Source organism: Acomys minous (genome assembly GCF_964271855.1).
Source record: "Acomys minous genome assembly, chromosome: 12".
Taxonomy (NCBI): Eukaryota; Metazoa; Chordata; class Mammalia; order Rodentia; family Muridae; genus Acomys; species Acomys minous.
The window spans coordinates 41738354-41753611 of NC_140493.1; the positions used below are offsets into that span (position 1 = coordinate 41738354).

The window sequence follows — 15258 nt, forward strand, 5'->3', positions numbered from 1 at the left end:
ATCTCCTTACAACCCGCTGAGTCTGGAAGATGGTGACAGATGAGACAGGCCCCTCCAGCACAATGGCCATGTTTTAAAAAAGAGAATCTGCTGTCGTGAAGAGGGCAGAGTAGCAGAAAGGAAGCATAAATTGCCCAACAGGCTTCACAGAAAGGCTGATGCCAACAGCTGCTGGGGATGGGTTGCAAGTGTCAGCTTAGTGGCAGATGTTCCAAACAGTTGCCAAACTTATGTGTGCACATTTCTCTGGAATTTTTCTGGCAGGACTTTTGGGCTCCATCCTTATCTGTTATCAGTGTTTGGTAAGTGTTTGCACAGAGCCTTAGCACCAGGCCAGTCACCTGGCTCAGCATTACCCGAAAGTCGAGGAACACGAAGAAAAGGAACACTCGGAGGGCCAGCACCTGTGACTCACTGCAGACATGTCTTCTTTCCTTTCTTGGAGTAATACAGAGCCCTGGGCCTCTAGGGTTGGCTCTAGACAGTAGAAAATAACGTGTCTTTTTCATTACCTTCTGCTTCTACCAGCAGGTGTTGAAGTAAAGAGACTTATGGTAGTGGACTTAAATGTTTTCCCCAACGTCTCTGCCTTTCTAAAAGTGAGTACAGCCATATCTTAGAGCACAGTCCTGATCCTGTCCCCTTGGGAGGCTGAGGCAGGAAGAGAGTAAATCCAAGGCTTGCCTGCTCAGGGGACATGTCTCAGTGGCAGAATGCATTCCTAGCATGCTCTGGTCTCTTCGTTCAAACCCCAGTGCTGGTAGGTCAACAGTCAGTACACATAATAAGTGACTAATAAAGTTAGGAAGAGCCTTGGGTTAGTCTAGAAAGAGAAGCTTTAAACCACAATTTAAAAGGCAGAGCTTACAACAAATGAGAAAAAGAGGCTTTCAGGAAATACACTAATGTGGTTTTTCAACCCATTCAATTTCATTTCTCTGTTTTGCACCCAAAACAACCGAATCTCACTGGATGAGTCCTTGATATTAGAGGAAAGGAGAAACAAAAGAGAATGACTATAGGGAATGACCAGTTCTCAGTAAATGGAATCAGGCTGGGATATAATAAGGCTATAAAATTTTCTGTGTTTGGGGATAGAGAAGGAAATTTAGGGAGAGTAATTGTTGATACTGTACTCACTCAGCAGTATGCCAGAGTATGCACCTCCCTGATGGCTTTTAAACAAGGAACTAAAAATTTTCCCTTGACAGTGTACTTCAGGAAATGGAAACATAGAAGAAAATTAAGAGGTGATGGGAAGGCAAGGCTGTGAGATGGAAAACCCACATGCACTGACCTTTAAAGGGCTTCAGAAGCATGAACTGGGTATGGAACTCCCTCAAGTACATACGACAAGGATTTGAGTTCATTTGTGTAGATGTTAAAGAAAGGTTTGAGTTCATTTGTGTAGATGTTAAAGAAAGGATGATAAGGCGCGAGGCACAGGAAGTCAAGAACATCAAAAGGAACCTGCTTATTAACCATCAAGGAAGTAGGAAGTGGTTACTGCCTTTTCTCCATGGACTTCCTTTTTTGCTTTTGCTTTACAGATAATGTCACCAAGTCATTTCTCAGACAGTACAAGGGTATAAGAGGTGCACTGCCAAAGCATGCCCTCTCCCTCCTGTACATGCTTGCAAGAATTCCCACGTGCTTGATGCTGAAAAGTGTGGCTCAAATGAGGATTCTACTTCATTTAAGATGAGCTATGGGGTTTACGTGGCAAAAACAAGACTGAGTTGTAAATAAATTCTGAAAAGGGTCATTGAAGGCCTATGAGGAGCCTGAGATACCTACAAAGCAGGAAGTAGGAAACTAGAGACCATGAGAAAACATGGCGTTCCTCCAGTCCCAAGGATGGACTCATCCAGAACACAGCCAGTTAAAGAGGGTCATGATGTGAGAATGAGTTCAGTCAAATATTCTGTGACCTAGAAAGTTTCCCATGTGGAAGGTATTGAGGGAACGTGGGGAGTAAGATCCTAGGTATTGCAGACAACTGTGTCTGCTGCTGACATAGGGCCTATGCTGTAGATAATAAAATGAATGTTTGGCGATCAGCACTGATTCTCTTGTCAACCCATAGGTGTCTGTCCCACAGAGACTACCATTAGAAACTGGAGCATTGAGCCTCTGGATAGGCAGGGCATGTGGGGGAGTGAAACTTAGATGGTTGTACTGACCTTCGCTGTCTACATGGGACTTCGGGCCCATGGGAACCACATTTGATTCCCCCTAGTAGTGGCTCACTTTACTGAGTAATGTTGATGTCAATGGTATCTCATCCAAAGGGGCTTTGGCAGGTGTGAGTGACTACACATAAATGCTTTGAAGGATAGATGGCCCAAGCAAGGCTTCCCCATGCTTTACTTATTAATACTGTGGTAGTGGCTGTTGTTACTATTACCTAACAGAACTAGGAATGTAACTCACACATTGGAAATTATTGCTTAATATAGGCCCTCTGTGATGGGACAAGATAGAACATGAAAAAACGTATTGCTTGATAAATAGAAGGTATGGGCATGGATTAAGTCTAATTTTCAGAGCTACATCAAAGTCTCAAAGTCTTCCTTCTTACACCCAAAATTGAGACATCATCTCACTCTGTAGGTCTTTCTGGATGGTCAGAAACTTGCTATGGCTAGCCTCCAACCCACAGAGATCCATCTGTCTCCATCTTCTAGGTGCTGAAAAATGATACTTTTAAGGTAAACTGGAAGGGTCCTCAGGATTATACTTTGTGTTCTACTCCCTTGCCAACCCCAACCCCAGGCATCACTCTTTGCTGACAGTTTCTCACAGGCAGAGAAGTGCCATTCCAAGGTGCACAGTAGGCATTAGAGAAACTGTGCTGGCATCTTTGGTCCAGGGGGCCTTTGTTATCAGGTCCATTCTCTTCTCCTGACCAGCTCCAGCTTCATCAGTCCCCCAGACAGTTGTGGGCTGACCTGTGTCCTCCATATGTTCAACTTTAATCCTCATATCTGGAAGAGTGATCTGAGAAAGACGTAGAGTCCCTATAGGTACCTTCATGTATTGGGTTCAAGTTGACCCTAATCCAGGCATAGGTGTTCTCATGGGAAGAAAGAAAACTAGTCACAGAGAAACAAAAAGATACTGAGAACAGAGTGATGTGTGTACAACCTAAGCACTGCCAAGCAATCCCAGCATCCTCCAGACCCCAAGAAAAGGCAAGGACAAGCAAGGATGTTCACAACCTCTTGATTTTATGTTTAGAATTTCTAGAACTCTGAGGAAAACTGAGACTGAGAAGAATAAACCACGCACTATGATAGAAAATTCCTGTCAATGTATGTTTACCAGATTCTGAGTCTGGCTCCTTTACCCAGCAATTCTCTATTTAAAAAAAAAAAATAGAAAGAGATGGACACCATGCATTTACAAAAGGGTCCTTATTTTCTTTGATTTCCAATTTTGATTGTTCCTTTAGGGGCATCTAGGGAATGCTGTGGTCCTCCTGAGATAAACACAAAGGTTTACCACAGTCGGGTGTGTGTCACACTTGAGAATTGCAGAGAATGGACTGGGGAATCTGAGGACAGACATTAGAAACAGGAGAAGAAGAAATAGTAGCCCTAAAATAATGGAAAGGACAAAAATTATCAGAAACAAACATCTCAAAATGCAGAAGTTTTAGTCCTCTCTGAAGGCACCAGGTTCAAACACCAGAGAGAATGAGGCACAGCTTAGAAAGCCCCACTGCAATGGGTGTGAATGAAGCCAGTGCCGAGTCTCAGCTGTCCATTAGATATCATCACTTGGAAGAAACATATTGATTTACCAAGGTATTTCTGGAAGGAGCAGAGGGCGCAGAGTGGAGTCTACATCAGTTGTACCCATGGAGGACCGCAGGTTCAAAGGGTTCTAATGACAGCCTTCTTGTTGTTAACTTCTCAGCAAGACCCATGGGAACAGAAGTCCTGGCTGGCTAAGAGATGCATTGTCACTTCCTTATGGAGGAGGCTTTACTGGAGAACCATAACTGTCCACTGGCAAGCATTGAGCTTTACCTGAGCTCCTTCTCAGGTGTTTGCTCCACACTGCCCCCTAGTGTAGTCTACAGAGCATCAAGAACTGCCAGCCTCTCTGGAACCTTTGAAAGTACTGAAGGAGGATTCCTGTTGGGGGTGAGAGGTCAGTGACTTAGCACACCCACTGAGGGTTGCATCTCAGTTTTGACTCCTGTTCACACCTGGCTCTTGTCAGGACAGGATTCTTTCCTCATTCTTCATCCTGCTGCATTTTGAGCCTCCTTCCTGATCGCAGCCCACTAGAGAAGGACCCGCAGAAGGACCAGGGAAACCAGGAGCTCCCTTGATGAAACACATTCCAGGAGCAGTGCCCCGTGAAGCTCACAGTTAAAGGACACCAACTAATGCAGAAGTTTTGAAGTGTTGACAAAGAACCACAATAAATAGTTTAGGTTTGTGACCCAAAACACACAGACATGACCTCACACATACAAACAAGTGCAAGAAGTCAGAAGGATTTGGAAATTAATGTTTATTTTATGAATTTTAATTCATTTGGCTCTCGATCTTTGTTGATTTTATAGGCCTTCATTTATCAACACTTTGAGGAATTGCGGAAGTGAAAGTCCCCTGTCACCTATGAGATAAAGTATTCTTTCATTCCTGGAAAGGCAGCAGGGGGAAGTTGGGACAGTGAGAGGAATTACTGACATCCTCTTCCAGGTATTTCCAACGGGAAAGAAGCTGACATTCAAGGAGCCGTGGGGATGTGAGAAGGATTGCACAGGATGGCTGGGGCCCCTAAACACGTATACAAAAATGCAATTAATTGATGGAGGACAATTCCAGGATACCAAAATGGCTGTAGGTATTCCTGGATTTGATTTGTGCCTTTGTTTCTTGATTTATTATTTTTTTAAATAGGGTCTGGCCCACTATGTAGTCCAGGCTGTCCTAGAATAAAGCACGCTTTGGTATTAAGAAAATATAGACATTTTCTTGAGTCTAAAATACTGGTTTGTTGTGTTTTTCATCTGAGGAAGGGGAGATTTGACTTGGTATCAGTTCGGCGTGATAATTACGCATTGTTATTGATTGGCATTATTGCTGAATCCCCACTGTCCCCTTGCCAAGCAGTTGTCTCCCTGCCCTTACCTTCCAGGAAGCGCTAACAAAGTACAAGGTCAGTGCCTCTGATTAATTTGCCACTGCAGATGCTCCCTTCAGACACTCCAGCTGGACTGAGGACCCGTCATGTCTCTGCTGGCAGCTGTGCTACTGCTCTGGGGTAAGATAGATGTCCTGGGGCCTAGAACCTCTGGGGTAAGGGTGGTCTGACTGGAGACTCACAGCCTCTGTCTTCTCCAGGTTTCCCTCTTGGCCCAGCAACTGATGCAGCCACCTGTGCATTCAGGGATTCCGTGGGACAGAGTGAGCACGGGTTGTGGGGAGCCCCCTCTTCTAACCCTTGCTCCTTTGCATTTCCAGATACTATCAGTCACCCTACCCTATGGGCAGACCTTCCATCTTCCTAGAGCCCTGGGCAAACCTGATCCTCACAAGTAAGGCCCATGAGGCTACCAAAGACTGACAGCTCAGGATGGGATGTGCCAGGAGCTTTGTCTGTGTTGATATACCTTCCACGTCATCCCAGTTCCTACTGCGAACATTTACAAGTGACAATAGGGGCCTCTCCTGCTATGAATCGTTGCGAATCAGGCTTGGACTGCTTTGGAGGTTAGACAAAGATAAGTAATCTCAGGGAGGTGACAGGTAGTCAGGTAAGCGGGACCATTATGGAGGCAGGAGGAAGGAGGCAGTGGAGGGAAGTGGATGGCAGAGCCTCCATCCATGTCCCCTGACACCTCTTAGCCTTAGTTATCTCATCTGTCAAGGGAGAACCATTTATGCTGTCCCCAGAGACTTATGAATATGTCCTATAGAGTGGTGGACACAGGCCAGGCACAGAGTAGTGTCCTGTACCCTTTCTCTTGCTCTTAACTTCACCCCTACCCTTGCCTCCTTTATATTTTTGGAGTCTGGAATCCATATTTTCACTGACTCCAGAGTGAAACAGAAGCACTTGCCGACCCTGCCCTCCCCTATCCACAGAGCGCATGCCCCAGCCCTGGCTTGTTCCTAAGCCAGTGCCCTGGATGACACCTGGCCTGACCACCTTCCTGGAGTGCCATGGGAGAGTGCGGCACGTGGCCTTCGTCCTGAAAAGGGAAGATGATGGTTATGAAGAGATAGCTGAAACAGACGGTTATCTGGGAAAAGACAAACCCAGTCATTTCCTGGAGGTAACGATTCCAAGAGACGAAGAACGGGCTTCCTTTGTAGTCCACCAACCTGGCAACTACAGCTGCAGCTATCTAATTCATGAAGATTGTCCCCCCTCTGAGCCCAGTAATATTGTGACTATCCATGAGTATGGTGAGTGAAATCCCCTGGGTAAGACTTGATGCATAGTGTCCAAAGATAAGCAAGCCAGGTTGTTCTCGACTTGTCAGTGGAGGTTTGGGGCTGGATACTGGGCAGTTTTTAGTGGAAACCTACAAAGTAGGGTGCCCTGGACTCCTGACTCAGTGATTGTCCCTGTCTTACAGTCATACCGCCTCCACCTGTGCTGACTTCTTCAGGAAGTCCCACAGTGATCCCACTCCGGATGGACAAAAGGACCCTTGTCTGTGAGGCTCTGCTGAATGATGTTGAATTCCAGCTGAGGCAGGGCAAACGGAAGCTGAAAGTCACCAGCCTCAGTACCGACCCAAAGGAAGTCATCTTCAATCTGAAATTCTCTCACGTGGGTGACCAGAGCCCTTTCACCTGCCGCTACCGTCTAAACAGTATGACAGCATGGTCCAAAGACAGCGAGCCCGTAGAGCTAATGTGGAGTGATGGTGAGCCTCGCAGCAGGGCTGCAGACAAGGCCGGGCTGGAAAGGGATAGGTGGTGGTGAGAATCGAGCAGGATCAGGTCCCCAAATCAGAATTCCCCAAATCTGAAAATATTATCCAGTCGACCTCAGTTTCCCAAGCTTGTAATAGGACAGTTACTACAGCCACTTTGAGACCTGCAAAGAATTGGACCACCACAAAAGTCAAGCACAGGTCTCGATGGAATACTACTTCTCGGGGTATCCTAGCAAGAGAAATGTGGACTCACTGCCTGCCCATGATTTGACAGTATAAAGTACGATGTCACTGGCTGGCCTTTAGAAGTGGCAGGGCAGGGGGTGGGTGGTGGGGAGTGGAAACGCTGGTGGGTTACTTTAGGCAAAGGACTTAGCCGCAGCAGAGCTGGACCAGTCCTGGACTCTTGCCATGCATTCAGCCTAGGTCGACGTGTCTGATCCTCCACAGAGAAAAGGCTAGCACCAATGTTTTCTGCCGAGCCAAAATCAAATGAGAGCCTTGAGGCTGGTTCGACCGTGCAGCTTCGATGTACCGCACCCAACGGCAATGTTGGCCTACGCTTCGGCCTGCATCGTGAAGACCCAGAAGGGTACACCCTACTCCAGACACTGAAGACCTCTGGTAATGAGACTGTCTTCCAGCTGCACAACCTCTCAGCAGCAGACTCTGGCAGCTACAGCTGCGTCTACACTGAACTGGCGCCGCCCTACTCAGGATCTGCTCCCAGCGAGCCTGTGGAGCTGACGGTGAATGGTGAGCTCAGCATAATCGCGTGGATAGGAAGCTCAGCGGGATGCTAGATATGGAAGCAGAAATTTCTGGGCTGTGATGCTGTGAGGGGCCATCCTTTCTGGGTCATGCCTTAACGAGGTCTTGGACTTTGAGGTCCTTGAAGTGGCCTCCTCCAGGTGAGGCATGGAACTCTGATGTGTTTCCCAGTCTAAGCTGGCAGGTGGTAGGAAAAAAACATGTTCAAGAGTGTTAGGATCCAAGTTTTTCATGTCCAGGGGCACCCTCCTGTGCCTCAGTTTCCCTGTGATGCATGTATGTCAGCTCCACTCATACCAACGACTGCCCTGGTCTGGCCAGGGGCTGTACCCACAGGCTTGAGGTAATTTGTAACTTCACAGAGCCCTGGAGTTCCTGGGGTCTATTTGTTCCTCTGATTTCCTCATCAAAACTTCCATGGGTCAGAGATCATCCAGGCAGAGACCGTGAGAGGCTCTAACCAGGCTTTCATTTGACCTCAGACCTTTGAGCTGTGCTTCTGCCAGAAGCAATTTCCTGAAAGGTCTTTTCACCCCTCTGCAGAGCCAGTGAAGGGACAAGTTGAAATCTGGGAGAAGATCTCATAGCTCTTATGATGCTGGGCGTTGCACACCTAGACAAGATGCAGTCATTATTTAGTGTGTACCCAAGGAGCAAAGCAACAAAGGGAGCTGTCTGATTCATGGTGGGCAGCGCAAAAGAAGGAGCCAGAGTAAGCTCATCATAGGGCCTGGCAGGAAATCTCCCAAACTGACTGTTATCCCTCGCACTCTCTAGGACCACCACCACCGCCAAAGCTCCAGGCTCTCTGGATACGCGCAGTGCCTTATGGTCATAATGCTGTTTTCCGCTGCCAGAGCAAAGTACAAGGGGTCACCATGGAGCTGCTGCGTGATGGCAAGTTTGTGTCCCACAGGATACTAAGAGTACTGAGCACTTCAACCGACATGGAGTTGGCTTTCGTGCGTCCCGAACATATGGGCAACTACACCTGTCGCTATATCTCCTGGGAGCCTGAGTCCTGCCTCTCAGAGCCAAGCAACCCCGTAGAGCTCCTAGTGGAGGGAACAGTTTGTGATTCAGTTTTGCCTCTTAATCGTTACTGCTCTGTGCATCAGTGAATTGTGTTATCTAGCTTAGTATGCAAAGGCCCTCTGCCAATTTGCGGGGTCAATTCATCCACCTCTTTGTCTAGGACTCTGAAGTAGATGAAGACACAGGACACACTGTTGTTCTTGGAAAGAGATGAAGACAGCAGAATGCCTATTCTTTCTGCTGCAGATTGTATTTTCCTCAAACTCGCTGCACTTAATAAAGGTCAAGTAAGAGTTTGTTTAAAGTGTGTCTTCCGCTTGTGAGTCCAGAGAAGCTGCAGGTGGCAGAGGCTGCTGTACTCTTACAGAGAATAGGCTCAGGGTTGGAACCTAAGGGAAGACAGGTGAAGGCCTGGTCCCACATCTCTCAAGATACACTTTTCTTGCCCTCCATTGTTTGGCTGCCTCGTAGATTCCAGGCTCTTCTTCCCCTTTCTGCAGGCGTGTGCATGCAGCGTAGAGCTTTGGCCAAGCCTGTCTTAGCTTGAAAGGGTCTGTCCCTATTCTAGCAGTAGGATAGAAAATGCTACATTAGGGCTCTGGCTGTGTTTTTATTTTTCACAAATATTGTCCGATGGATGGCATCAGAGTGTATCCAAACCAGTGCCTCATCTGAAGTGACTCATCCGGAACAAATCAAACAGCACATCATCTTCAGAGCTGAGCCAATGTTATGTTCCCTTCAGGCCTCAGTGGAGCCTGAGGCTGAGGTGTAAGGAGTTGATCCCCGAAGCAGAACAAGGATCCACAGCTCAGAACCACCCTGCCTCCTTGGCGTGTACCCCATCAATGCCCCAATGCTTCCGGTCCCCACATAACTCAGAGCTACTCCATGTCTGGCTGCGGCCACCATTCCTTCAGTCCCTTTGCTCAGAGGGCTCTTCCTCCTCCTTCACCTCTCACTTGGATGTTAAAATACAGTCTCATGCTTCAGATCTGAAGGATTGTTTTCTTCATCGATTTTTTTCCTTCACCAATTTCTAATTGGAAGTCCAGAATAATCCAAAGGCCGATTTGGTTAGTGGTGATCCCTAAGATGAACAATAGGTCATTCCTGTTCTTAATGAATGTACAGTCTAGGGCAGGGCAATGGTTTAGTGAGTAAAAGCTCTTACCCAACAAGCATCACAACTGCACAATAAAATTAAATAAATAAGAACTATGAGGTAGCATGCATCTGCATCCCATAGGGGAGACAGGAGAATAGAGCACCACCTAGCTTGGAGGACAGACGGACCAGAACAGAGAGATGTTCTACCTTAACATAGAAGGATGAAAGGACAAACTCAAAAAGCCAGCTTCTGATCTGTGTGGACACAGCCTTGTACATACCCTCATTCACAGATACACATCTAATAATGAATGAATTTCAAAAAGAGTCTACTTCAGTGCAGTAGGATGCACAGTAAGATGCACTCATAGCCTAAGGTGCAGAGGAAGAATTCTGGTGAGCACCTGGGGCTGCTGCATAGAACTCTACCTTGAACACCTAGAAAACACCAGAATAGGTCATATTAGGCTCTTTGGTATTGACTCCTGACATAGATGGAGATGTGAAAGGGAAAACACGAATCCTAGGTGGTTGCGACCAATTCACCTAATATCATTATTCCCAATTTAGAGATGAGTAAATGCTAAATACATGTCCCAAAATGCAGAGTTAACAAACAGCAGAGCTGTTTTTCATCCCAATACACATCAGGCCAAAGCATGTCTCTTCATCATCAACTGGTCTTGACTTTGCCCTGGGAATCCAGCCACAAAGGATCCCAGGGATGACTCTTTGCTTCTGTTTCATTTTGTCTTGAGATAGGATATCACTATGTGTCCTAAGTTATCTTTGAAATCCTGACTTCCTAATGCTCCTGCCTCAGCATGCAAATCACTGGGATTATAGTCATGTGTCACCGTGTCCAGGGTTACTGTGAAGATGTCACAACCAGAAGAGACAGAGCAGCAGGACAGACATAGGCTCTTCTACACAGGGTCAAACCCTAAGCACAGAGAGGGCTTCCAGTGCACGCAGGGCTTACAGTGAGGCTGGGAGCACACCCTGATGGGATAGGCCTTACTACATTAAAGCAACTGTGCCGTGCTATTCATGGAAAATGTGTGTGTGGTGAGATGAGCATGAAAGCTTTGAACATGGAACAAACGAGGTGATTTCTGAGTCTTGTAGTCACTAAGGGAGTGTCCTTTGACAACATAATTTGTGGGTATTCACTTTTTGTCTGTATAATGGGGACAATGTTATCTACTTCATGGTACTGTGATGAGGGTGAAATTAAGTAACACATGACAAGTGAGACAGTACCTAACCCATTTCATGGGACAATGCATGAGCTGAATTCTCATGAACTTCTTCTCTGTCTTGCAAAAAGTTTCCATCCATTTCCTCTGCCACAGAGTGGTTAGGCATCTGAGACCCTTCTCCTTAAGGCTACAGGGATCCTGGTGACAACCCTGCAGGGGATAGGCTTTGGACAGATGCCCAGGGCACTGAGCAGCACCTGTTATAGGGAAAATAGGAGGAGGACTAGGGCCCATCCTTAGGAGAGACCAAGGGAATAAGGAACCACCCATCCCCTGTAGGAAAGAGGAGTTAATTGTATCATTAATAATACTTAGCATAACCCCAGTGCTTGGTCAAGCTAATTAATTCTGTTCCAAATCCTGGAAAGCAGATGACTGAGTGTGTCAGAGCAGAGCTCCGTTTCTCACTAGCCTGTGGAGAAGTATGTTGTCCACAGTGTTTGAGAAGACAAAAGCTGCATTGCTGCTGCATAGCACCAAGCTACCCTGGGCAAGGAGAGGCCAGTCAACTCTGCTGGGTATCAACCCTTTACCATGCCTGTCTTTAAGTAAGTACAGTTACCCAAGGAAATAACAACACAAAGAATCCCACTTCCTCATTCACTCTAACAATGTACCTCCGTAGACGTACCTGGAAGCCATGCTGCTTGTTAAGCTAGTAGGATGCTGGCAGCAGTTCCCTGGAACTCAGGATCAAGGTCTTATGTGAAGACATGACTTGTAGTTAGCTGCTCACCTCCACAGTCCTTCTACTCAGTGTGTTTTGCCAAGCAACGTCTAGTAATGCTAATAAAACACACAATTTCTTTACCTATATAGCAGGGCATTGTCAACTATGAGAGATTAGAAGAGACAGACCAAGTCACAGAATAAAAGCAAATACTCAGAGAAAAAAACAAAACAACAAAACTCAGATGTGTCAACATGGTTCCTGTAAGAACTATGGTGAGCTGTTTGGAAAAATGGTGAGATGCAAGGCATGATGTGAGCACTACTACCTGAAATCAGAGCAGAGCTTGAAATAAACTAGCAAGACACTCTCAAAATATCACATGATGTGGACTATAAGTATTCTGTTGTAGTACAAATGTCATCAGCCTCTCACCAGAAGTCCACCCACTCTGTCTCACTGCTTGGGCAGAGCTAGAGTTAGAAAAAAACGGGAAGCTGATGAAGCTGGGACTCAAGTGAAATTGCAGTTTTCACCTACTGTCACCAGTGCCAACGTGGAGCTTTCCAGTGATACATCTCTCATTAAGTCACCCATGTGCCTAGAAGAACCCCTCTCCCATGCTCCTTCAAATACCCTTCCCCCCCCACACACACACACATACACTCCTCGGTTCAGAAGCTAGACTCAGAGGGAGAGATGTCTGAGTTTGGCTGGTCCAATTTCAAGGACATGGGCATTTCTAAGTATCTCCCAGGAAAACCCACACAACCTCTGTTCACTACAGATGAGATATACAGCTTCTTTACAGTCAAGGAAAGTAAAGCACATGCGGAGCATGACTGTAGTTCTTTGAGGAGCTGGGAGCTTCAAGTGGAGAGTGACACATACCATTACAAAGGGCTAGTGACAAGACACACAAACATAGACATACATGTATTAGAGAGGGAGGATCCCAGAAATGAATACAGATTAAGGACGTGAAAAAACACATTTGCCACGCAGGGTAGTGACAGTGTGGCATCTTCTTCCAGGATCTCTTCTCTCATGTGGAGGCATTTCAGTGCAACCTGACTCTAGAATGCTCCATTTGTGAATAATCTCAAAAGATCCAACTCCTGCTCTGAGGTCAGCTATGACATTGCAAAGTGAGGAATGCATCCTCCTCTCTAAAATACAGAAAACTTCGTGACATATGAACTTTGTGTCAGAAAACCCTGGAGGGAAGAGGTCCATCTTTTGAGAAGGCACATCATTGCTCCTAACAGAGATTGTCCGGTCACATAACACACATTTCTCTAAAGCATGGAAATGGTTTGTTTTCTTAATGGAAAATGCCTTCTGCAGAGGTCCCCAACCATGGGAGCATTGTACTGAGACACTCTTTCTAGGCAGTCTATGCCCCACATTCTGTTTTTAAACGATAAGTGTCTCATCTGCATCTTGTACGGGGTCACAGCTGTAGGTGGCACGGCTCTGGTGTGTTTATGAAGTGTGTATACGGCTGCTGCATATATGAAGTCTGTATGTGGCCCCTGCAAAGTGCAGGGGACAGAAGAAAACTCAGCTCTGTGTCTTCGTTCCCAGGAATGTGACTGGTCATCTCTACTTCCCAGTCTTCTTAATGAAGGGAGGAGAACTGAACTATTTATTCTTAAGTACTGCTCACGCATAAGTACAGTATACCAAGCACATCCTTCTTGTTGGGAGTCAATAGACACCATGACACCCTCCATCCTTTCCCTGGTGGTATAATTATAAACACAACTGCCACCATCCAATCACCCATGCTCAAACAATGGAATCATCCCTGAAGTTCCTTCTTTCTTCAGTTCTATAAATCAGTTACTGGAGATAATTCTGCCTAAAGAACGTCCTCATCTCTATTGCTGTTGGATAGGTAGATCCTTCACTTCCTAGGAGCACCTGCCACTCATATGGTCATTCATGCTTCTTTTCTCCCTTGATCCTCACTGAATAATAGTTAACATCAACTACTTAGTCTGTTTCAGCGATTAATGCCTCTGTTAACTTGACTCATTAGCTTATCAGGCAAGTTTCATAACCGGCCTCACTTATGCCTGTCATTATCTGTTAACTGACAGGTTCACTTCTGCCTATCCATGTTCTCCTTTATACCACATGGTTACATGGAGTCCTGTGAGCTGCATGTCCCAGAATCCTGTATCAACTGCCTTCTCTCAGCTTTGCCTATTGAGGGAGGGGGGCATTGGGAAGATACTAGAAGTCTAAGGAAGGGAGAAGTGGGTTTCTTTTTTGGTGCACATTTCCAGCTTCTTCTGATACCTCCTTCAGTAGTAGGAGTTGAAGCAGATTGTCTAGTGTATGCTACTGCAGGGACCAGTGAGAGCAGCAGGAGCAGGAGTAACAGCAGTGGTGGTGGCAGCAACAGCAGCAGCAACAGCGGCAGCAACAGCAGGAGCAGCAGCAGCAGCAGCATTGGCCCCTGTAATAGTTAGGCATCATAAGCCTCCCATGCCTCTCCTAAATAATGAGCCATGCACCTTGGCCTAGGGAGAATGGCTCCCTTCTCCATTCCAGTCTTTATCCAAGCATTTTTGACTACTTATCAGCATTAAATCTCTCTTTGCTGGAAATATATGCAGGACTTCTTACTTTCTTCACTGGGCACTAATGATTCATTTAATACACAAAGAGTTTAGGTAACATGTTCCAAAATAAATGACTAGGGCAACCTAATGCCTCATTTAAAACTGACAAAACCCAGAAACTAAATCAAGCCAAGGTTCTATAAGCACATTGCAGAAAGACCCACTTAGTATATGCCTCCCTCACTCTACATCTCATAGTTGAGTGGAAGGGTAGCACCTCACAGGCTATGAGTGTACATCACTTGCTAAACCTTCATATAAAACACCACTGTGATCTGCAGCTGCACTGGATGTTGGGTCAGGGAGTGAATAAGTAATAAGCAGATGAAAACGTTCCAAGTCCAGAACAAATCCACCCGGGGAGTGAGTTTCTCCCTCTCTCTACTCCTCCTCCTCTCAGACTCAGAGCCTGGCTACACCTAAGGAACTGATGCTCACACCTGCTATATAGTATGAACAGACCATAAACAAATAAATCACAAAAGCAATCAAATGGACCAACAATCACACAACTGCTTGACGATGTTGACAATTCAGCTGTTTATTTATAAACAGCTTTCCAGGAATGAGGTACTGAAACAAACATTTGCATTTTCCTAAGACAAAACAAAATAAACAAACAAACAAAACCCAAAGGCCTCTAACAGAACTACCAGTAAATAATTAGACATTAATATCTCTAGCAGAAAAACAATGTAACTCAGTCAACCTCAGGGGACCTCCTGTAGGAACAGGGAAAACAATGTGTCACAGATTCTAACCTCCTATTTATAGCCTGGACCCACAAATGATCTGTTGCTAAAAGAGAAAAAAACCATTAATCTCCCAACTCAGTGAGTAATTTTATATTTTAAATAAACACAAAAT

The 15258-nt window shown here is 45.9% G+C and overlaps 1 protein-coding gene across 1 annotated transcript; it reads left to right on the plus strand.

The window, feature by feature from the left end:
* Nucleotides 1-6112: 6112 nt before the first annotated feature.
* On the plus strand, nt 6113-9028 carry LOC311578366 (alpha-1B-glycoprotein-like; the record flags this gene model as incomplete). Its single annotated transcript, XM_084748203.1, has 4 exons — nt 6113-6431; nt 6605-6898; nt 7361-7666; nt 8459-9028. The coding sequence occupies 4 exons, from the start codon at nt 6113-6115 to the stop codon at nt 8800-8802; spliced, it is 1263 nt and encodes a 420-aa protein (XP_084604329.1). The 3' UTR covers nt 8803-9028.
* Nucleotides 9029-15258: the final 6230 nt, after the last annotated feature.